We start from the raw sequence: 24,034 nt of genomic DNA, 5'->3' as shown, positions 1-24,034 counted from the left end.
GTACAATATGGGTGCAACACTGCTTAGCGCTGTGATGTGAGGTTCAGCAGGGTCACAGCCTCAGGGAAGAAGCTCTTCCTGTGCCTGCTGGTGCAGGAGCGGAGGCTCCTGTAGCACCTACCGGATGGAGGAAAGTAAGAAGTCCATGGTTAGGGTGAGATGCATCCTTGATAATGCTTTTCACCCCGCCCAGGCAGCGTTTATGGTAGATGTTCTCAATGATGGACAATTGGGTGCCGATAATCCGCTGGTCAGTTTTCACCACACGCTGGAGGGCTTTGCGGTCCAATACGGGATAATTGCCATACCACACTGAGATGCAGTTGGTGAGTATGCTCTCAATGGTACAGCGGTAAAAGTCCGTCAGTATCCTGGGACAGAGGTGAGCTTTCTTGATGCTCCGCAGGAAATAAAGGCACTGTTGCGCCTTTTTGATCAGGATCACATAGTATGTCAATTATTTGCATGATGGAATTAATGGTTTTGTGGCCAAGTTTGTGGATGTTACAAAGTTAGGTGGAGGGGCAGTTAATGTTGAGGAGGAAGGGTGTATGAAGAAGGACTTAGACTGGGGAAATGGGTAAAGAAATGTCAGATGGAATATATTGTAGAAAAGGACATGGGAATGTACTTTGGGCAGAAGGAATAAATGCAAGCAACAGGAATTCTGCAGATGCTGGAAATTCAAGCAACACACATCAAAGTTGCTGGTGAACGCAGCAGGCCAGGCAGCATCTCTAGGAAGAGGTACAGTCGACGTTTCAGGCCGAGACCCTTCGTCAGGACTAACTGAAGGAAGAGTTAGTCAGAGATGTGAAAGTGGGAGGGGGAGAGGGAGATCCAAAATGATAGGAGAAGACAGGAGGGGGAGGGATGGAGCCAAGAGCTGGACAGGTGATTAGCAAAAGGGATATGAGAGGATCATGGGACAGGAGGCCCAGGGAGAAAGACAAGGTGGCGGGGGGGGGGGACAGAGGATGGTCAAGGGGTATAGTCAGAGGGACAGAGGGAGAAAAAGGAGAGTGAGAGAAAGAATGTGTGTATATAAATAAATAACGGGTGCGGTACGAGTGGGAGGTGGGGCATTAGCGGAGGGTAGAGAAGTCAATGTTCATGTCATCAGGTTGGAGGCTACCCAAACGGAATATAAGGTGTTGTTCCTCCAACCTGAGTGTGGCTTCATCTTTTCAGTAGAGGAGGCCGTGGATAGACATGTCAGAATGGGAATGGGATGTGGAATTAAAATAGCAATAAAGAGATCCAGAGCAGGCAGAAGACCAGGGCGGGGTGTCCATGAAGAAGAGGAGGGTTGAAGACAGGAGAAGGGGTCATCAGTGGGAGTGGAAGATGCAATAAAGAGATCCAGAGCAGGCAGAAGACCAGAGCGGGGTGTCCATGAAGGTGTCCAGGAATAAACGTATGGACAATTTTCTAAATGGTTGAAAATTCAAAAATCAGAGGTGCAAAGGGACTTGGGAGTCCTCGTGCAGGATTCCCTAAAGATAACCTTCAAGTTAAGCCAGTGGTAAAGAAGACAAATGCAATGTTAGCATCCACCGAGATAAAATACTGGGTGGCACGGGAGGTTGTTCCTGCCTGTGGCCATTGAACTTGCAGCTCCTCCCGTGGAGGGTCAGACACCCTGAGCCAATAGGCTGGTCTTGGACTTATTTTCCAACTGGCATAGTTTGCATTTTGTTGTTTGATTGTTTGTGGTTTTTGTATTGCTATATTTATGCTCTACTCTTGGTTGGTGCAGCTGTAACGAAACCCAATTTCCCTCAGGATCAATAAAGTATATCTATCTATCTATCTATCTATTTTGAGAGGATCAGAATACAAAAACAAGGATATAATGCTGGGGCTTTATAAGGCATTTGTCAAAGTTCAAAGTACATTTTATTATCAAAATGTATATATGTCACCATATACAACCCTGAAATTCATTTTCCTGCAGGCATACTCAGCAAATCTATAGAATAGTAAGTATAACAGGATCAAGGAAAGATCAACCAGAGTGCAGAAGACAGCTGGAGTATTGTGAGCAATTTTGAGCCCCCTTATCTAAGAAAAGATGTGTTGACATTGGAATAATTTACAGATTGTGTCTGTGGTAAAGAAGGCAAATGCAATGTTGGCATTTATTTCAAGGACAATAGAATATAAAAACAAGAAGATAATGCTTGAGCCTTTATAAGACACTAGTCAGGCCGCACGAAGTATTATCAACAGTTTTGGGCCCCATATCTCAGAAAGGATGTGTTGTCATTGGAAAGAGTCCAGAGGAGGTTCACGAGGATGATCCTAGGAATAAAGGGGTTAATATATGAGAAGTGTTTGGCAGCTTTGGGCCAGTACTCATTGGAATTCGGAAGAACGCATAGGGATCTCACTGAAACCTACCGAGTATTGAAAGGACTAGATAGGGTGGATGTGGGGAGGATGTTTCCAATGGTGGGAGGTATCCAGATTCAGAGAGCACAGCCTCAAAATTGAGGGGCAGCCTTTCAGAACAAAGATAAGAAGGAATTTTTTTTAGCCAGAGGGTAGTGAATCTGCGGATCGCTCTGCCACAGACTGCAATGGAGGCCAAGTCCGTGGGTATATTTAAGGCAGAAGTTGATCGTTTCCTGAGAAAGAAGGCAGGTGTATGGGGTTGAGTGTGATCTGGGATTAGCCATGATGGAGGTGACTCGATGGGCTGAATGGCCTAATTCTGCTCCTATATCTTATGGGTCCAGAGGAGGTTCATGAGAATGATCCCAGGAATGAAAGGGGTAACAGATGAAGAGCAATTGATGACTTTGGGCCTGTATTTGCTGGAGTTTAGAAGAATGAAGGGGGATTTCATTGAAAGGTATCAGATATCAAAAGGTCTTGACAGAGTGGATGTGGAGAGGATGTTTCCTATAATGGACCAGAGGGCATAGCCTCAGAATTGAGGGCATCAATTTTGAACAGAAATGAGGAAAAATTTCTTAAGCCAGAGGGTGGTGAATTTGTGAAGCTGTTGTCACTGTGCAGATCAACTCATTGGATATATTTAAGGCAGTGGCTGATAATCAGGGCATCAAAGGTACCGAGAAGAAGACAGGAGAATGGGGTTGATAGGGATAATAAATCAGCCATGATGGAATGGTGGAGCAGACTTGATGGGACAAATAGCCCAATTCTCCTCCTATATCCTATGGTCTTATAAGGTGACTCTGACAGGAAATAACAAAGTAGTGGTTGTGGAGGGGTGGGTTCGTGGGTGGAGGTGTGGATCAGCCTTTCTGCTTGGAGAAAGTAACTTTTTGAGTCTGTTGGTCCTGCCCATGGATGCTACGTCCCCTTTTCCCTGATGGGAGTGGGACAAACAGTTCATGAACAGAGTGGGAGGGGACCTTCATGATTTTGTTGGCCTTTTTCTGGTACCTTTCTGTATATATGTCCTTGGGTGGGTAGGCTGGTACCACTGATGTTTTGACTATCCATTGTTAAATCTTCCTGTCTACTGCAGTGTAGTTTGTGTACCATGCAGTGATGCAGCTTGTTAGGGTAATATGTTGAAGCACATGAGTATGAATGTGCATAGCCCAGCTGTCTTGAGCCTCCACAGAAAGGAGAAGAATTGGTGCACTTTCTTGGTTATGTAGGATGTGCTCTGGGTCCATGAGGGGTTAAACATTTCCAAGAGTTTGAAACTGCTCTCAGTTTCTACTGCTATGCCACTGATATAAAGAGGCGTGTGAGAGGTGCAGGTTCTCCTGAAGTGAATAACCATCTCCTTTATTGAATTGAATTGACTGGACGTTATTTCTTACAAACTTCACATACATGAGTAAAAATCTTTACGTTACGTCTCCATCTAAATGTGCAATTTATAGTAGTTTGTAATAAAGAGTATCTACAACAGGATAGTCAATATAGCATAGAAATACAATTGAAGCTGTAAAGGGTTGTAAATCTAGTCAGCTCCATCTTCGGCACTAGCCTACAAAATACTCAGGACATCTTCAGGGAGCAGTGTCTCAGAAAGGCAGCGTCCATTATTAAAGGCCTCCAGCACCCAGGGCATGCCCTTTTCTCACTGTTACCATCAGGTAGGAGATACAGAAGCCTGAAGGCACACATCTCAGCGACTCAGGAACAACTTCTTCCCCTCTGCCATCCGATTCCTAAATGGACATTGAACCCTTGGATACTACCTCACTTTTTAAAAATATATTATTTCTGTTTATGGCACGATTTTTAATCTATTCAATATACGTGAACTGTAATTGATTGATTGATTGATTTATTATTTTCTCTATTATGTATTGCATTGAACTGCTGCTGCTAAGTTAACAAATTTCATGACACATGCCAGTGATAATAAACCTGATTCTGATTCTGATTCTGAATTAATCAGTCTGATGGCCTGGTGGAAGAAGTTGTCCCAGAGCCTGTTGGTCCTGGCTTTAGTGCTACGGTACCGTTTCCTGGATGGTAGCAGCTGGAACAGTTTGTAGTTGGGCTGACTCTGATCCCCAATGATCTTTCGGGCCCTTTTTATTCACCTATCTTTGTAAATGTCCTGAATAGTGGGAATTTTGCATCTACAGATGCTCTGGGCTGTCCGCACCACTCTCTACAGAGCCCTGTGATTGAGGGAATTACAGTTCCCATACCAGACAGTGATGCAGCCAGTCAGGATGCTCTCAATTGTGCCCCTGTAGAAAGTCTTTGGGATTTGGGGACTCATGCCAAACTTCTTCAGCTGTCTGAGGTAAATGAGGTGCTGTTGTGCTTTTTTTTCACCACACAGCAGGTATGTACAGACCACGTGAGATCCTCGGTGATGTGTATGCCGAGGAACTTAAAGCTGTTCACCCTCTCAACCCCAGATCTATTGATGTCTATAGGGGTTAGCCGTCTCCATTCCTTCTGTAGTCCACAACCAGTCCTTTGTTTTTGCAACATTGAGGGAGAGGTTGCTCTCTTGACACCACTGTGTCAGGGTGATGACTTCTTCTCTGTAGGCTGATCGTTATTATTTGAGATAAGGTCAATCAATGTAGTATCGTCAACAAATTTATTGAATTGAATTGACTTTATTTCTTACATCCTTCACATACATGACTAGTAAACTTCTTTACGTTATGTCTCCGTCTAAATGTGCAATCATTGTAATTTATAATAAATAGTACAGTCAATGTAACATAGAAATACACTCAAATCAGTGTGGGTTGATCAGTCTGATGGCCTGGTGGCAGAAGCTGTCCCGGAGCCTGTTCGTCCTGGCTTTTATGCTGCAGTACTGTTACCCAGATGTTAGCAGCTGGAACAGTTTGTGGCTGGGGTGACTTGGGTCCCCAATGATCCTTCAGGCCCTTTTTATGCACCTGTCTTTGTAAATGTACTGAATAGTGGGAAGTTCACATCCACAGATGCGCTGGGCTGTCCGCACCACTCTCTGCAGATTAAGGGAGGTACAATTCCCATGCGAGTCAGGATGCTCTCAATTGTGCCCCTGTAGAAAGTTCTTAGGATTTGGGGACCTATATCAAATTTCCTCAACCATCTGAGGTGAAAGAGGCGCTGTTGTGGTCAGACCAGCGTCACAGACCACGTAAGGTCCTCGGTGATGTGGATGCCGAGGAACTTAAAGCTGTTTACCCTCTCAACCCCAGATCCATTAATCTCAATAGGGGTTAGCCCATCTCCATTAGCAGATTGGAGCTGTGGGTGGTGACACAGTCGTGGTATACAGAGAGTAAAAGAGGGGGCTTAGGACACAGCCCTGAGGGGCATCTGTGTTGAGGGTCAGAGGGGCAGAAGTGAGGGAGCCCACTTTTACCGCCTGCCGGCGATCTGACAGGAAGTCCAGGATCCAGCTGCACAAGGCAGGGTGAAGGCAGAGGTCTCTGAGCTTCTTGTCAAGCCTGGAGGGAATTATGGTGTTGAAAGCTGAACTGTAGTCCAGGAACAGCTTTTTCACATAATCATCCTTCTTCTCCAGATATGTAAGGACAGTGTGTAGAGCTGTAGCTATTGCGTCATCTGTCGATCAGTTGTGTTGGTAGGCAAATGGTAGAGCGTCCAGTGTTGGTGGCAGCATGCTGCAGATGTAGTCCTTGTTGACATTGCGGAAGAGGTTATTTGCCTGGCACCATGCCTCGGGCTTTTCCACTTCCCTTCTGTAGGCTGTCTCAACAATATTTGTGATGAGCCCCGCCCTGGTGTGTCCTCAGTGAACTTGACATTGTGATTATTTGGGTGTTTGGCCATGCAGTCGTGTGTAAGCAGAGTGTACAACAGCCCTGGTGTGCATCTGTCTTGAGGATGATGGGGAGGGAGTCAGGGGGACAGAGGGAGAAAAAGGAGAGAGAGAAAAAGAATGTGTGTATATAAATAAATAACGGATGGGGTACAAGGGGGAGGTGGGGCATTAGCGGAAGTTTGAGAAGTCAATGTTCATGCCATCAGGTTGGAGGCTACCCAGATGGACATGCCATCAGGTTGGACTGCTAGCGTCCTATACCCCTTGCCCATCCTCTGGTTTTCCCCCCTCCCCCTTTTTTATTTCCCCCTGGGCCTCCTGTCCCATGATCCTCTCATATCCCTTTTGCCAATCAACTGTCCAGCTCTTGGCTCCATCCCTCCCCCTCCTGTCTTCTCCTATCATTTTGGATCCCACCCCTCCCTCTCCCACTTTCAAATCTCTTACTAGCTCTCCCTTCAGTTAGTCCTGACGAAGGGTCTTGGCCCAAAATGTCGACTGTACCTCTTCCTAGAGATGCTGCCTGGCCTGCTGCATTCACAACTTTGATGTGTGTTGCTTGAAATTCCAGCATCTGCAGATTTCCTCGTGTTTGCGTTTTTAAATTCAAGGAGACTGAAGATTCAATCTCTCACTTAGAGGGAATGGGCAGTAAACATTGACCTTGCCTATCTATGATGACCACGTACTGTAGAATATTAAATCACACAAGTGTCTAAAGTAGGTACAGCTCAGTACATTACGGAAACCAACCTGCCCTTCATGGACTGCCTACACTTCGTGCTCTCTTGGTAAGGCAGCCGGGATAAACAAAGATACCCACCCACCCCAGATGTTCTCTATTCGGCCTCTTCTATCGGACAGATCTAGATCTACTGCCAGGTTCAAGGACAGCTTGTACCCTGCAGTTACAAGACTATGATAGAGTTCAATAAGATAGACTCTTGACCTACATTCTATCTTGTTATGATCTTACACCTTATTTTCTACTGGAACAGTACTTTATCTGTAAATGTAACACTATTCTGCGTTCTGTTATTGTTTAACCTTGTACTACTTCAATGCACTGTGCAATGATCTGATCTGTATGAACTGTATGCAGGACAAGCTTTTCACTGTTCCTTGGTACATGTGACAATAATAGACCAATACCAATTTCAAAGTGAATGAAGCTAAAACCAGATTGCTGGGGACCTGGCGTGGTGGTGGGGGGGGGGGGTGGGCGGCGGGGGCTGTAGCGTTGGGGAGTGAACAACCGTTGTTCTGGGTGGGGACCCTGCTAAGTGTACACTCTACAGCAAATGAGGACACCGCAGGCTGCAGATGTCGGAGATGCAGAGTAACACACACCAAATGCTGGAGGAATTCAGTAGGTCAGGCAATATCTATGGAGGGGAATAAAGAGTCAACGTTTTGGGCTGAGACCCTCGATCAGGACTCTAACATCCGCTGGGGCACTCAGCAGGTCGGGCAGCATCTGTGCAGGGTAGTGTGACTGATAGTGTGCCCCTCGCCCCTCTCCATGACCCCATTCCCCTGCCTTCACAGATGCTGCCCGACCCTCAGCATGTCTGTGTCTCTGTGCAGTGAGCTGGAGGCGGGGTGGGGATAGCATTGAAATCACAGTACGGAGCCTGGTCTGGAGTGATGTCGAAAGGGGAATCTTGTGTCAATGTTGGGGTGAAGGGAAGCAGGACTGGAGGCGACAACAAGAGATGAAGTGTGTGACCTGGACAGTTATCAAGTCGGACAAGCGGGACACGTCCATGATCCCGAGGGTGGATTTACAATTCACAGTGACGTTACTGCAAGGGCGGTGCCTAGGTCATGGGGCGTGGTCTTGTCTGTGACGGCACTGGGAAAGGCGGGGCTTATCATTGACGTTGAGGATAGGGCGTGGTCTGATGGGTGACGCCAGGAGAAAGGGCGGGTCTTGGTCTTTGGGGTGGTGACGCGTCCTGCGTGGTTATTGAAGGCGGGGGTTTTGAACGATGGAGTTTTACGCGGTGCGCTCACTGGTGGAGCCGCCTGGCAGGTTGCTGAGGTAACGGGGTCGCCGACCCCAGCGGCGCCTCTCCGCCTTCACCCTGTGTCTCTTATCCCCGCCTCGCCACCGTCCGTGGCCGTCTCCGATAATTCCGGTGGTTACTATGCTCTTTTCCGAACGCGCCTGCCCACCACCCCTCTCCTCTCCTCTCCATTGCCTGCCCACCAGCTCTCACCCCTCTCCTCTCCATTGCCTATCCACCACCCCTCTCCTCTCCTCTCCATTGCCTGTCCACCACCCCTCTCCTCTCCTCTCCTCTCCATTGCCTGTCCACCACCCCTCTCCTCTCCTCTCCTCTCCATTGCCTGTCCACCACCCCTCTCCTCTCCTCTCCATTGCCTGTCCACCACCCCTCTCCTCTCCTCTCCATTGCCTGTCCACCACCCCTCTCCTCTCCATTGCCTGCCCACCAGCTCTCACCCCTCTCCTCTCCATTGCCTGTCCACCACCCCTCTCCTCTCCTCTCCTCTCCTCTCCATTGCCTGTCCACCACCCCTCTCCTCTCCTCTCCTCTCCATTGCCTGTCCACCACCCCTCTCCTCTCCTCTCCATTGCCTGTCCACCACCCCTCTCCTCTCCTCTCCATTGCCTGTCCACCACCCCTCTCCTCTCCATTGCCTGCCCACCAGCTCTCACCCCTCTCCTCTCCATTGCCTTGCAGGGAACCCGGCGGCTCCGTCTTTCGCTGCCGCCTGGAGCTCCCTCTGCCCAAGTACTTGGTTGTTTTTGGCCTTGGGAACTGGGACACGTACACCGAGGATACTTCCTTCTCAGTCGAGGTGTCAGTGGGTCCTGAACTCAAACCCCGGAGGATTGGAGTGCTTTCATCAGCTGTCAGGTGAGGGAGGGGTTTGTACCCGCATCTGTGAGAGTCCTGAGTCAGGTTTATCGCGTGAAATTTGTGTTTTTGCGGCAGCAGTACAGTGCAAGACATACAGATTATTGTATGTTACAAAAATAATAAATAGCGCACGACGAATAACTGTCGAAGATGAACTTTGTTCGCTATATACATTTACCAACCTCTATAGTATCCAAGACATCTTCTAGGAGCGGTGCCTCAGAAAGGCGGCATCCAAGATGAAGGACCCCCACCACGCGGGACATGCCCTCGTCTCGTTGTTCGCGTTGAGAAGGAGGTGCAGAAACCTGAAGGCACACAGCGGAACCGCTTTTTCCCCTCTGCCATCCGATTCTAAATGGATATTGAACCCATGAACTCTTCCTCATACTTTTTTAAATTTCTGTTATTTTGCACTACTTATTTTCACTGTTTAATAAACATATATTTGTAATGTAACTAATTTTATTTTCTATATTTATTTATCATGTATTTCATCGTACTGCTTCCGTAAAGCTAAATTTCACGACACATGCTAGTGTATTAAATCTGGTTGTTCTGAAGTGTTGTATTAGGAATTTGTTGTGTTGGTCAGTATAGGATACCGCAGCAAAAACAACATTTAACAATTATAGAGAATAAGGAGTAAAAATAAAGTTAGAACTTAAAGTATGAATATACAATAAAATATTCATAAATACCTGTCTGTATTTATGATGAATGCAACATTATAAAAAAGGTCGAATGTGTTTACAGCTCAGTGACTGAGGTAATAAATAGATGGGGGTGGAGAACTAACTAGAATGGTTGATCAGATTAACTGCTTGAGCTGGCATGAAGTGTTTGTTTTAAAAGCCCTACCGCGCCTCCCAGAAGGGAGTTTTTAGAAAAGGCAGTTAGCTGAGTGGGTAGTGTTCATGATTAACTGTCTGCTTCTTTGTCCTGCAGCGATGGTTGACTGCAGCTGATCTGGCAGTTCGCTGTAAGTTCTGGCATAGTGAGAGGATGCTGCACCAAGCCAGGCAGTAAAGTTCAAAGTAAAATTTATTATCAGAGTACGGACATGTCACCACGTACAACCCTAAAATCCTTTTTCCTGTGGGCATACTTAGCTAACCTATGGAACAGTAACTACAAACAGGATCAACGAACAACAAACTGTGCAAATATAAATAAATAGCAATGAATAAATAATATGAAGTAACACTATAAAGAGCCCTTAAACTGGACCATCTGTTGTGGGACCAGAAATAGAATGTCCCCCTTCAATCGAGAGCCTGATGGTTGAGGGGTAGTAACTGTTCTTGATGCGGAAGGCGCTGGCGTGGAGGGCTATGAACGACATGGAGGAAATCTGGAAGTCGAACCTGACCAGAGGGCTTAAAAAGAGGATTTTCATGGCAGTCATAGAGTCCATTATCACGTACGGATGCGAGACGTGGACACTCACCAAGACTATGCGAAAGTCTCCAGATGGTTGCTATACACGAATGCTCCGGATGGCTCTTGACGTGAATTGGCAACAGCATATTACACGTCGAGCTCTATAACGACCTACAGATGCTCACCACTAAAATCGAGGCGAGAAGACTGAAACTAGCGGGGCACTGTCTACGCCACCTCAAGCTACCTGCCAGCCTAGTCGTCATATGGGAGCCCAAGCACGGGAGGATGAACCCTGGGCGCCCTCCCAAGACTATGGTTAACACACTCCTAGAAGACAGCGGCGCGGCTAATGTAGATGAACTGAACACACTGATGGAGAGTGAGAAGTGGAGATGCCAGCCTTCTAGGCCTGAGTCAACGTAGTAGTAGTAATTGTTCTTGAACCTGGTGGTGCGAGTCCTGAGGCTCCTGTACCGCCTTCCTGATGGCAGTAGCTAGAAAAGAGGATGGCCTGGGTGGTGAGGATCTTTGATGGATGCGGCTTTTCTACAGCAACATTTCATGGTTGAGAGGGCTTTACCGGTGATGTACTGGACCTTTTGTAGGATTTTCTGCTCAAAATGGCTTATGTTCATGGTTTGAACTTATTTTATGGTGGGGGTGGGGGGAGTTTAAAGGGATTAAGCAGGCTACACATGGAATGGTGGATACCTGCAGTGGACTGACAGGGGTGGTCATGGAAGTGGATACAATAGTGGCATTTAAGAGGCTGCTAGATAGGCACATGAATGTGCAGGAATATTTTGGTTAACAAAAAATTATGTTACAAAACTGAACAGTGCAAAGGAAGAATAACAAGGTGGTGTTCATGGGTTGTTCAAAATCTGAAGGTGGAGGGGAGAAAGCTGTTTTGAATAACTGAGTGGGGAATTTCCGGCCCACCTTGATGGCAGTAACAGGAAAAGGGCATGCCCTGGGTGGTAAGGGTCCTTAATGATGCCTTCTTGAGGCACCGTGTCTTGAAGATGCCCTTGGTGATGGGGAGCCTTGTGCCTTGTGATGGAACTGGCCGTGTCTACAGCCCTCTGCAGCCTCGAGCTGGGTTAAGCATCAATGTTGATGGGACTGAGTTTAAATCACGATAGCTGCTGTCCCTGGGAACTGCAGTCAACATCCTGCACGAGGCCAAACCGTTCATCCCATCTGGACTCTGTCAGTGTTCATGTTTGGGAGAAACTGGTGGTAGTAGCTTACAAGGCCCAAGTATGACCTGAGTTGTGATGTTTTCCAGTTTAGTCATAGTCATAGTCATACTTTATCGATCCTGAGGGAAATTAGTTTTCGTTACAGTTGCACCATAAATAATTAAATAGTAATAAAACCATAAATACTTAAATAGTAATATGTAAATTATGCCAGTAAATTATGAAATAAGTCCAGGACCAGCCTATTGGCTCAGGGTGTCTGACCCTCCAAGGGAGGAGTTGTAAAGTTTGATGGCCACAGACAGGAATGACTTCCTATGACACTCTGTGTTGCATCTCGGTGGAATGAGTCTCTGGCTGATTGTACTCCTGTGCCCACCCAGTACATTATGTAGTGGATGGGAGACATTGTCCAAGATGGCATGCAACTTGGACAGCATCCTCTTTTCAGACACCACCGTGAGAGAGTCCAGTTCCATCCCCACAACATCACTGGCCTTACGAATGAGTTTGTTGATTCTGTTGGTGTCTGCTACCTTCAGCCTGCTGTCCCAGCACACAACTGCAAACATGATCACACTGGCCACCACAGACTTGTAGAACATCCTCAGCATCATCCGACAGATGTTAAAGGACCTCAATCTCCTCAGGAAATAGAGACGGCTCTGACCCTTCTTGTAGACAGCCTCAGTGTTCTTTGACCAGTCCAGTTTATTGTCACTTTATATCCCCAGGTATTTGTAATCCTCCACCATGTCCACACTGACCCCCTGGATGGAAACAGGGGTCACCGGTACCTTTGTCCTCCTCAGGTCCACCACCAGCTCCTTAGTCTTTTTCACATTAAGCTGCCGATAATTCTGCTCACTCCATGTGACAATGATGGAGGAGTTCTTCCAGTGTACACTGCCATGTCCTTTTGATTGACTGTAAATCAACAAAATCACTGCAGATACCTAATGCAGATAATGGACTGTCTTGTTACAATGCTTTTGACAATTCCATCCTCCAATTCTTTATTTTTCATTATAATACTCAAAATGATTTTGATACCTTTAAAATTATTTGTAATTCCTAATTTTTTGAAGCAGTGAAATTGTTTCATTCTCACTCTCAGCTGTTTCTGGCAGCTTCAAGTCTGTATGCTTGAAACTACAGTGAGCAAAACAGTTCGAAATTGTCTTACTGCTTATTCCTCATCAGCTATGTGACAAAAATCACTGCTTTTTGAACACTGTTTCAAATGTAGTCACCCTAAGCATGGTGCCATGTCTAACGGCTGCACAAGTGCATGCAGCTGATGCTGGTTTGAAACTTCAGCAACAGTCTCCTGTCCCAATTAAGTGTCAGTGTCCCAAGTAAACAAAGGGAATCCTGGCTATTTCCTCATTAGTTTCTGTTCTTTAAGAGTTGTTCTGAATAATCGGCTGTCCTGATTAACCAAAGGCCCAATTAACTGGAGTCCACTGTACTTTTCTTGAAATAAGTGCCTTGTGGATGGAGCCTTGAGTGATTTCTCTTGTGAAGGGAGGTTAATTATGGGTCTGTATTTGCCTGCATTAGTTTAATAGCAGGTGACCTAATCAAGAACTACAAGATTCTGAGGGACAGTTTACAGCAATATTGAGGTTAACGCAGAACATTACAGCAAAGTACAGGTCCTTCGGACTGTGATGTTGTGTCGACCTTTGCCAGTAAGATTAATTTAACCCTTTCCTCTCACATAGCCCTCCACTTTCTATTATCCCTGCGCCCATCTAAGAGTCTCTTCAAAGTCCCTAATGCAGCTCCCTCCACCATCACCCCTGGCAGCGCATTCCACACAGCCACCACTCTTTGTATTTAAAAAAAAAACCTACCTCTGACATACCCCCTACACTTTGCTCCAGTCACCCCCTTCATATAAGTAATTTCCACCCTGGGAAAAAGGTGTTGGCTTCCACTCTATGCTTCTTATCATCTTGTACACCTCTCTTGAGCCGCCTCTCATCCTCCTTTGCTCCAAAAACAAAAGTCCTCACTTGCTCAACCTTTCCTCACAAGACATGTTGTGGAATCCAAGCTACACCTGAGTAAATCTCCTCTGTACCCTCTAAAGCTTCCACATTCTTTTAATCTGGTGACCAGAACTGGATACAATATTCCAAGTGTGGTCAATCCAGAGTTTTATAGAACTGCAACGTTACCACGTGGCTCCTGAACTCATTCCCCTGACTGATGAAGGGCAATGCACCATACACCACTTTAACCACCCTATCAACTTGCACGGAAACTTTGAGGTATCAATAGAAGTGGACTCCAAGATTGCTCTGTTCCTCCACTTGTTTGATTATGTGAGATGTTTAGATTCTGAGACAGCACATTAGCTTTTGGCACTGAGGTAACATGCAAACAACAATACAGGGACAAGGTTCAGACAACTCTCCACCAACAACACACACAGCTTATGGCAAGGTCTGCACACCATCGCAGACCGAAGCTAAGTGCAGTGGTGCTGCCGACCGCTGCCTCTCCCCCAGATGAGCTAAGTCTTTTTTACGCTTGGTTTGATGTCGCCAACGCTAAGCCCCGCCCGAGGATCCCACCAAAGCAACTGGCACCTTGGTCATCTCTGAGGCTGAAGTATGTAGGTGTTTCCAACGAGTGGGCAGTGACAAGGCTGCTGGACTGGGTACTCAGGATGTGTGTGACACAACTAGCAGGTGAGTTTACAGACATTTTTAATCTCTCCCTCTCCCAGTGTAGAATGCCCTCCTGCCTTCTGAGGAGTGTCTGGCAGCTCTTGGGCTGTATTCCCTGGAGTTCAGGAGAATGAGGGGGGATCTCATTAAAACATTCCAAAAGTTAAAAGGCCTGAACAGATTAGACATGGTAAAGTTATTTCTCATAGTAGGGGAGTCTAGGACAAGACGGCACGACTTCAAGATTGAAGGACGTCCATTTAGAACTGAGATGCAGAAAAATTACTTTAGTCAGGGGGTGGTAAATCTGTGGAATTTGTTGCCACGAGCGGCTGTGGAGGCCAAGTCATTGGGTGCATTTAAGGCAGAGATAGATAGGTTCTTGATTAGCCAGGGCATCAAAGGGTATGGGGAGAAAGCAAGGGAGTGGGGATGACTGGAAGAATTGAATCAGCCCATGATAGAACGGCAGAGCAGACTTGATGGGCTGAATGGCCCACTTTTGCTCCTATAGCTTATAGTCTGCTTCAAAACATCCATCATTGTCCTGTACCTAAAAAGACCAAGGTAACATGTCTGAATGACTGGCGTCCTGTCACAGTCACCGCAATAATAAGCAAATGCTTTGAGACGCTGGTCAAGGACTAAATCTGCAGCATGCTACCACCCAAACTGGACCGCCTACCATTTGCCTACCGACACAACCAATCAACAGGTGATGCAATAGCCACAGCTCAACACACCATCCTTACGCATCTGGAGAAGAAGGATGCTTATGTAAGAATGCTGTTCTTTGACTACAGTTCAGCAATCAGCACCATAATTCCCTCCAGGCTTGGCAAGCATTTCAGAGATCTCTGCCTTCACCCTGCCTTGTACAGCTGGATCCTGAACTTCCTGTCAGTTCGCCAGCAAGTGGTAAGAGTGGGCTCCCTTGTCTCTGCCCCTCTGACCCTCAACACAGGTGCCCCTCAGGGCTGTGTCCTAAACCCTCTCCTTTACTCTCTACTCAAGACCGTGTCGCTATCTACTCCAATCTGCTAATTAAATTTGCTGACAATACTAGATTGATTGGCCTTGTCTCAAATAATAATGAGGCAGCCTTCAGAGAAGTCATCACCCTGACACAGTGGTGTTGAGAAAATAACCCCTCCCTCAATGTCGCAAAAACAAAGGAGCTGGTTGTGGACTACAGGAGGAATGGAGACAGACTAACCCCTATTGACACCAATGGATCTGGGGTTGAGAGGGTAAACAGCTTCAAGTTCCTCAGCATCCACATTACCAAGGACTTCACGTGGTCTGTACATACCAGCTGTGTGGTGAAAAAAGCAGAACAGTGCCTCTTTCACCTCAGGCGGTTGAGGAAGTTTGGTATGGGCCCCCAAATCCTAAGAACTTTCTACAGGGGCACAGTTGAGAGCATCCTGACTGGCTGCATCCTGCCTGGTATGGGAACTGTACCTCCCTTAACTGCAGGATTCTGCAGAGTGGTACAGACAGCCCAGCGCATCTGTTGTTGTGAACTTCCAATGTTTCAGGACATTTACAAAGACAGCTGTGTAAAAAGGTCCCAAATGATCATTGGGGACCTGAGTCACCCCAACCACAAATTGTTCCAGCTGCTACCATCCAGGAAACAGTACCACAGCATTTAAGCCAGAATCAACAGGCTCCGGGACAGTTTCTTCCACCAGGCCATCAGACTGATTAATTCATGCTGATACAATTGTATTTCTATCTTGTATTGACTGTTCTGTTGTATACACTATTTACTACAAATTACTATAAATTGCACATTGCTCATTTAGACAGAGACGTAACGTAAAGATTTTTACTCGTGTGAAGTATGTAAGAAATAGTCAATTCAACTCAATTCAGTATCAGAGAGGACTGTGATCCTCTGCTCTTCTCTCCCTCAGGAGCCCTGGAAGGAGATGTTGCTGAGAATATCAGCAGGATCCTAAGGTTTTGGATGCTGGGGAAGTCTGGGGTAGGGGAGGGAGGTGGATGAGGGAGAGGAGCAGGGCCAGTCTCCACTCCTACATCAATCTGTAATTGCTGTAAGATTGTGACGCAGAATCAACACTGGGCCCTTTGGTGATGGAGCAAAAGCCCTGCAATCCCTCAGCTACCATGGATTCTTTGACGGTCTGGAGCAATTGCCTGCAAAAAGTGGGTTACAAGAAAATCCCTCCCCACCAATGAGCACAGCTACGAGGAGCGCTGCCACAAGGAAGCAACACCCATCATCAAGTTCCCCACCATGCTGTCTTCTCACTATTACCATGGGGAGGAGGTACAAGGGCATTAGGTCCTACATCAGCAGGTTCAGGAACAGTTATTACCCTTCAGCCATCAGGCTCCTAAACCAGTGTGGATAACTTCACTCACCTCCACTCTGAACTGATTACATAATCTATGAATTCATTTAAGGACTCTACAGCTCATGATTTCAGTATTGTTTTTATTTGTTTATTATTATTTGCATTTGCACAGATTGTTGTCTTTCACGCAGTAGTTTGTCAGTCTTTGTAGGTTTTTTTCATTGATTCTACCATATTTCTTTGTTCTGTGAATGCCTGCAGGAAAATGAACGTCAGTAGTAAATGGTGCCATATATGTACTTTCATTTAAAAAGATAATTTGAACTTGGCTTGCTGGCAACAGACAACTTCAGCTCTCTGGCTCACGTTGGGGCTGAGTGTTCATGCAGACCAATGGCATGAAGTGGCCCTTCAGCCCACTGAGCTCATGCTGGATATCACACATTGACGCGAATCCTACTTTTTATTCTCCTCACATTCCCATCAACTGTGCAGCCGCCCCCGCCCCCCCCACCAATTCCACCCCTCATCTACGAAACAGGGGCATAGAAGATGATAGAATCCCTTCCACGGACTCTGCATGCACTTTTCATTGTCTTGGTAAAGCAGCAGCATAATTGGAGACCCCACCCACCCCAGACATTCTCTCTCGACCCCCCACCACCATTTACAACAGCCTGAAAGCACATAGCACTAGGCATAACGACAGCTTCTACCCCACTGTTATAAGACTATTATATAGTTCCTTAGTTTGTTATGATGGACTTTTAACCTCACAGTTTCCCTCGATATGATCTTCTGCTTTGCCTGCCTGCACTGCACTTTTTCTGTAACTAACGTTTTATTCTGCAAGTTGCTTCCTTGTGGCAGTACTCCTTGTATGGCACCATATACTACTCTGACATTCTGTAACCTTGCACTACCTCAATGCACGATGTAATGATCTGTATGAACAGTTGTTCAAGACAAGCTTTTCACTGTCCATCAGTATGTGTACGGGCAGTCATAAACTGATCCACTTTGGGCTGTGGGTAGAAAGCTGAGCACCCTTGGGAAGCCCATGTGGTTACAAGGAGAACGTGCAGACTCCACACAGACAGTACTGGGGTCAGGACTGAACTCGGGTCTGGGTGCTGAGAGGCAGTAGCGCTAACTGTTGGGCCACCCGTGTGTTTCATAATGAAAGTTGGTGTGGTACTGGGAGAGGGGAGAGCCAAAGCTGGAAGAGGGGATGATGGAAACCTTGGAGCTCAAAACTGTTGGGTCGTGGGGTCGATATTGAAAGTGGAAGACTGAAGTTGGTGAACCCTTAAGTCGGAGGCCACTGGGGTTGGAGGTCTGTTTGTGTGGGTGGGAGGGAGGGAGGGAGGGTGGAAAGGAGTTTGTTTTGCTCTTGTTTTCTTTCTGTTCTTGTTGCTCGTGTTGTTCTGGTGAGCATGCCACATTGGTGCTTGAATGTGTGGCAACACTTGCAGGCTGCTTCCAGCACATCCTTGGGTCATGTTTGTTGTAAAAGTAAACAATGCATTTTAGTGTGTGGTTTGATGTGCATGGGATAAATAAATGAATCAAATGATAGATAAATAAAAGCCCTCCCCACCATTGAGCACATAGACACTAAACATTGCAGGGAAGCAGCATCAGGGACCCCTGACACTCTGGCCATGCTCTCCTCTTGCTGCTGTCATCTGTAAGAAGGCACAGGAGCCTCAGGACTCTCACCACCAGGTCAGGATTAGTTATTACCCCTCAAACATCAGGCCCTTGAACCAAAGGAGATAACTTCACTTCATCATTAAAATGTTCCCACAGCTTATGGACTTTCGAGGACACTTCATCTCATGTTCTCTATTTATTGTTTGTTTATTATTATTATTTCTTTTTGTATTTGCACAGCTTATGTCTTTCACACCCAAGCTGGTGTTACTTTCGTTGATACTATTATGGTCATTATTCTATTATGGATTTATTGAGCTTCCTGCAAGAAAATGAATATGGTAATATGTTTGTACTTTGATAAAAAAACTTACATTGAACGTTGAATTTGAATCTGAAACTGATCTGGGAATGGGATAAGAAGTGGGTGAATTCCCCCCACAGGCAATCTGGAAGCAGTGGGGTAAGGCTGCAGAGGATATTACAGCAGGACTGGAAGCTGGAGTCAACCGGTGAACACGGGGGTAAATGTCTGTATGGTCTTGGGTACAAGTTAGGGCACGGAGTGAAATGTTTTTGCTGGATGTATTCACAGGCAGTAGAAGAGTTAGGAATGCTGAGGGTAAGTGCTGGGCTTCATGTGTGTGTCTGCGCTGCCCCCTCTCCTCACCCCTGTGGTCGGTTGTTCCTGATCAGGTGCCTAGTGTGGCAGGGTGACTGGCCGAGTGAGCTAACAGACGTGGCCCGTGCGCAGGGGGAGCGATCGGGATGGCCTGCACTGTGTGTGGTCCTCGGTGCACAGGTAGGAACTGCTCAGAGCATGCTGTTGGCCTTTTTCACATGCATTCCCTGGGCACAGGCTTGCTGTCGGCGGAGAGACAGAGATCTCTGAGGCACTGTCCATCCTTTACTCTGAGTCTGGACACTCTCATGCTGGGGATTTTGTAGACATAGTCCCTGCAATATGGAGATGGGTGCTCTCCTCTGAGTCCAGACATATTCACACTGGGGAAGAGAGGCAGAGTCCTTTCTACACCCCCTGAGTCCTGACCCTCTTCTGGTGGTCAGAGGAATCCCCCAGAGATGGGGATGGGTTCTCTCTCTCAGTCTGGGCCCTCTCACACAGAGCAGAGGGATCTCTGGGGCACAGTCTCCCCTGCACTCTGTAAGTCTAGACCCTTAAATGTTGATGGAGAGGGATTTCGTGGGCACAGTTCCCCTGAGATGCCCCGAGTAAGGGCTCTCCGACAGGCAGGTGCTGGGGTTTCCCCTGGACTGGGTGGCACTCTGGGATGCCCTGGGACTGTAGCAGAGGGCTCATCTAGACTTGTGTCTCCGTTCCTGTTTGGAGTTTCAATCCTGACCTTTCACTCTGGAGCTGATCACACTGTGGACTTGCTTTGTGCTCACATATTGGTGAAACCCATTCAGCTATGTGTAATGTGGGTTCCCACTGAAGCTGGGAACAAACTTATGGCTGCTATTAGAACCAGAGGTTGAATGTTTGCTGTTTGGTTGTAAGTTGTTACATAATTCTGCATTGGTTCTCCTGAGACCATATGACATGGGAGCAGAATTAGGCCATTTGACCCATTGAGTTTGCTCTGCCATTTGATCATGACTGATTTATTTTCCCTCTCACTCCATTCTCCTCCCTTCTCCCCATAACATTTGACACCCTTACTAATTAAGGGCCTGTCAATCTTTGCTTCAAATATACCCAATGACTTGGCCTCCACGGCCATCTGTGGCAATGAATTCCACAGATTCACCCACACTGGAGCTGAAGAAATTCCTCCTCATCTTTGTTCTAAAGGTTGTTTGTCCTTGTATTCTGAGGCTCTATTCCTCTAGTCCTATACTCTCCCATTGTTGAAAACAATCCTCTGCACGCCCACTCTATCCAAAGCCTTTAAACGTTTGGTAGATTTCATTGAGATCCCCCCCATATTCTTCTAAACTCCAATGAGTACAGGCCCGAGCTATCAAACAGTCTTTGTACGTAAACTCTTTCATTCCTGACATCATTCTTGTAAACCTCCTCTGGGCTCTCTCCAATGCAAGCACATCCTTTCTTAGATACGAGGCCCGAAACTGCCCACCATACTCCAAATGTGGTCCCAATGCAGAGGCTTTATCTTTGCTTTTTCATTCTAGTCCTCTTGGAATGAATGGTAACATTGCAGTTCACTTCCTTACAGCTGACTCAACTTGCATGTTAACCCTTAAGGAATTCTGCATGAGTACTCCCAAGTCTCTCTGCACCTCTTATTTTTGAATATACTCACTATTTAAAAAAGTCTTCCGGAAGGTATTCCTTCGACCAAAATACATGATCATACAATTCCCTACACTGTATTCCATCTGCCAGTTCTTTGCCCGTTCTCTTGATCTGTCCAAGTCCTTCTGCAGACTCCTTGCTTCCTCAACACTACCTGCCCTTTCACCTATCTGTGGCAGCCGCAAGTTAGGCTGCAAAGCTATCAATTCTGTCATGATTGACATATAATCTGAAAAGTAGCTGACTCAACTCTGACTCCTGTGGAACACCAGCAGCCAACAAGAAAAAGCCCTTTTTATTCCCACTCTTTGCCACACCCTGAAGTGTTGTGAGGAGGCGAGAATAAGTTAGGTTCATAGAGGGATTCAGCATGGAGCAGATCCATTTGTGACGACAGGATGATTCAATTAACCTCTCACTCCTCTTCAGATCCCTGAGTCATAAACTTATGCAGAAATGCCTACCTGATCCAGTCCCATTTATTAGCATTTGGCCTATATGTCTAAACTTTTAGTATCCATGGACCCGTCTAAAATCTCTAAATGTTGTTATTGTACCTGCACCTGCCAATTGCTCTGGCAGCTCATTCCATTTACCCACTACCATCTGAGTGGAAAAGTTGTCTTGGGCTCATTTTAATTTTTTTCTACTCTTGCCTTAAGCCTGTGCTATTGAGTTTTAAACTCCCTTCCTGGGGGGGGGGATGGAAATGATCATTCATATCACCAGTGCCCTTCATGACCTCTATAAGATCACCCTTCAGCTCCTTGCACTCAAGTTCAAAGGGAAATAGTCCCAACCTCTCCTTACAACTCAAATCCTCCAGGCCCGGTATTGTCTTCCTGAATCTTCTCTGCACCTTCTCCAACTAAATGGCAACCTTCCTATAACTGGGTGACTAGAAATGCACGCAGTCTCACCAATATCTTGTACTCAATAACCTGACTGAAGAAAGCAAACATGCTTAATGCCTTCAACAGGAATTCTGCAGATGCTGGAAATTCAAGCAACACTGTACCTCTTCCTAGAGATGCTGCCTGGCCTGCTGCGTTCACCAGCTACTTTGATGTGTGATGCTTAATGCCTTCCTCTGAACTGATTCCACAATCTACAAAATCACTTTCAAGGACTCTATACTTTGTTCTCAGTACTATTTATTATATATCTTCTGATTTGCACAGTTTGTCTTTTGCAAATTTGTTATTTGTCAGTCTGTCTTTGTGTATAGCTTTTGAGGATGTTATTGCTTTTCTTTGTTTTGTAAATGCAAGAAAATGAATCTCAAGGTAGTATATGGTGACATGTATGTACTTGGATTATAAATTTACTTTGACTTTGTCTACCTGTTCATCTACCTTTCCTCTTCAATTCTACTTCTTCGGCAAATTCGGATGTAACTGCTGCTGGTTCCTAATTCCTGATGTCCTGGCTGCAGTTTCCTGTGGTCAGCCTCCGGTCTCTCCTCATTTGGCTGGAGGCCAGTGCACTGTTTAACCCCATGTGACCTTTCCTTGTGCTGGGTTGTGAAGAGGGAGAGGGTGGGAAAGTGGCTGAAAATGTGTCCTGTTCCCAGCAGATGTCGAGGACCCACTTCTTGAGCAGCACTCCAGTGTGCCGTGCCCAGTCTCACCAGGTTCTGGATACCGTCCCGGCTGACCTGATGGGTGATGTCTCTTTGCTTTCCCCAGGCTTCCTTCCTATCGTAAGTAAGATTTCCCTAGGGCAGAAGGATGGGACCAGTTATGCTCGTTCTCCAAAACTTTCAGCCCTGATCCACACTTGCATATATCTTCCAAAGGCAGGGAGCGTGATTGTGGAACAAGCTGCTTGTGCAAATGGTGGATGTGGGTTCAATTTCAAACGTTTAAGAATAAACACGAGATTCTGCAAATGCTGGAAATCCAGAGCAACACCCACAAGATGCTGGTGGAATTCAGCAGGTCAAGCAGCATCTATGGAGAGGAATAAAAAGTTAACATTTTGGGCTGTGACCCTTTTTCAGGACATTTTGTGTGTTATTCAACATTTAAGAGAAGTTTGGATAAGTACATGGATAGGATAGCTATGGTCCAGGTGCCTGTCAATGGGACCAGGCAACGGTTTGGCATGGACTAGATGGGCTGAAGGGCCTGTTTCTGTGCTGCTGTGCTCTATTTCTAGTCAAAAGGAAAAGCAGCACAGAAACAAACTCAGTGCATGCAAAATCCTGGAGGAACTCGGCGGAGCAGATGGTATCAATTGAGAGGAATAAACAGCCTACAGTTTGGACTGAGACTTCATCAGGACTGGAAAGTAAGGGAGCAGAAGCTAGAATAAGAAAGTGGGGGGAGGGGGAGTAGTACAGGCTGGAAGGTGATAGGTGAGACCAAGTGGGTGGGGAGAGGAAGGATGAAGTAAGCTGGGAGATGATAAGTGGAAGAGGTAAAGGGCTGAAGTAGAAGGAATCTGTTAGGAGAGGACAATGGACCATAGGAGAAATGGAAGGAGGAGGGGATCCAAAGGGAAATGATGGACAGGTGAGCAAAAAAATGTGGTGACAGGGAAACCAGAATGGAAAATGGAAAGAGAGAGAAGGGAGGGAGGAGTAACCAGCCTCTACCACTTCCTCTAGCAGCTCGTTCCATGTACCCACCACCCTTTCACTAAACGCGAGAGGTTCCTGCATTATTGGAATTTACTGAAAGATGTCTTAGGAACTTGAGCAGCTTTTTTTTACGCAGAAGGTGATAAGTATATTAAGTAGCTGTCAGAGGAAATGGTTGAGGCAGGTATAATAACAGCACTTAAGGGACTGAGGCAGGAAAGGCTGGGAAATGTTGGCTCAGAGGGATATGGGCAAAAGGGACTGGATTAGATAGGTACTTTGGTCAGTATGAAGCAGTCTACCTTTGGAAGATTTGTATTAGTGTGTGGGAAAAAGAGCAAAGTAGGTTATATTCATGGGTTCCTGGACTATTCAGAAATCTGATGGCAGAAGGAAAGAAACAGTTCCTAGCACAGTAAGTTTGGGTCTTCAGGCTCCTGTAACTCCTCTCTAATGATAGTAATGAGAAGAGAGCACGTCATGGATGTTGAGTGTCCTTTATGATGGATGCTGCCTTCTTGGGGCATCATCTTTTGAAGATGATCAGATCTCATTGGTTGGATCTGAGCTGACAATACTCTCCCTTTCACAGGCTGGTGTGGCCACTGCCAGGCAGGGCAAGAGCCTGGATCGGGAGGTACCAAAGACCAATGGGAAGGCTTGGTGCCCTGCAGGGCCTTTCTGCACTCCAACGAGGGCTGTGGGTTCTTCTAACAGCAGCATACGCCATCAGGAGGAGGAGGAGGAAGAAGAGGAGACAGGTGGGGTTAACAATGTGTCCA

General features: G+C 46.4%; 1 protein-coding gene across 4 annotated transcripts in view; it reads left to right on the top strand.

Annotated features, from left to right (window-relative positions):
• Nucleotides 1-8,023: 8,023 nt before the first annotated feature.
• The window catches only part of zgc:163014 (uncharacterized protein LOC100038766 homolog), a 52,029-nt gene continuing 36,018 nt past the window's right edge, over nucleotides 8,024-24,034 (top strand). For 3 of the 4 annotated variants that reach the window (XM_063045752.1, XM_063045735.1, XM_063045725.1), the window contains exons 1-5: nucleotides 8,024-8,288; nucleotides 8,953-9,129; nucleotides 19,084-19,189; nucleotides 22,245-22,370; nucleotides 23,845-24,013. In XM_063045752.1, the coding sequence (XP_062901822.1) occupies nucleotides 8,236-8,288; nucleotides 8,953-9,129; nucleotides 19,084-19,189; nucleotides 22,245-22,370; nucleotides 23,845-24,013 (631 nt within the window). In that variant the 5' untranslated portion in view covers nucleotides 8,024-8,235. The remainder of the gene's footprint in view (nucleotides 8,289-8,952; nucleotides 9,130-19,083; nucleotides 19,190-22,244; nucleotides 22,371-23,844; nucleotides 24,014-24,034) is intronic. The other variant, XM_063045745.1, reaches the window with a different exon arrangement.

This window comes from Mobula hypostoma, chromosome 1 (assembly GCF_963921235.1).
Source record: "Mobula hypostoma chromosome 1, sMobHyp1.1, whole genome shotgun sequence".
NCBI lineage: Eukaryota > Metazoa > Chordata > Chondrichthyes > Myliobatiformes > Myliobatidae > Mobula > Mobula hypostoma.
Note: the sequence above shows the minus strand (reverse complement) of the source record. Positions and strands in the feature narration are given on the sequence as shown.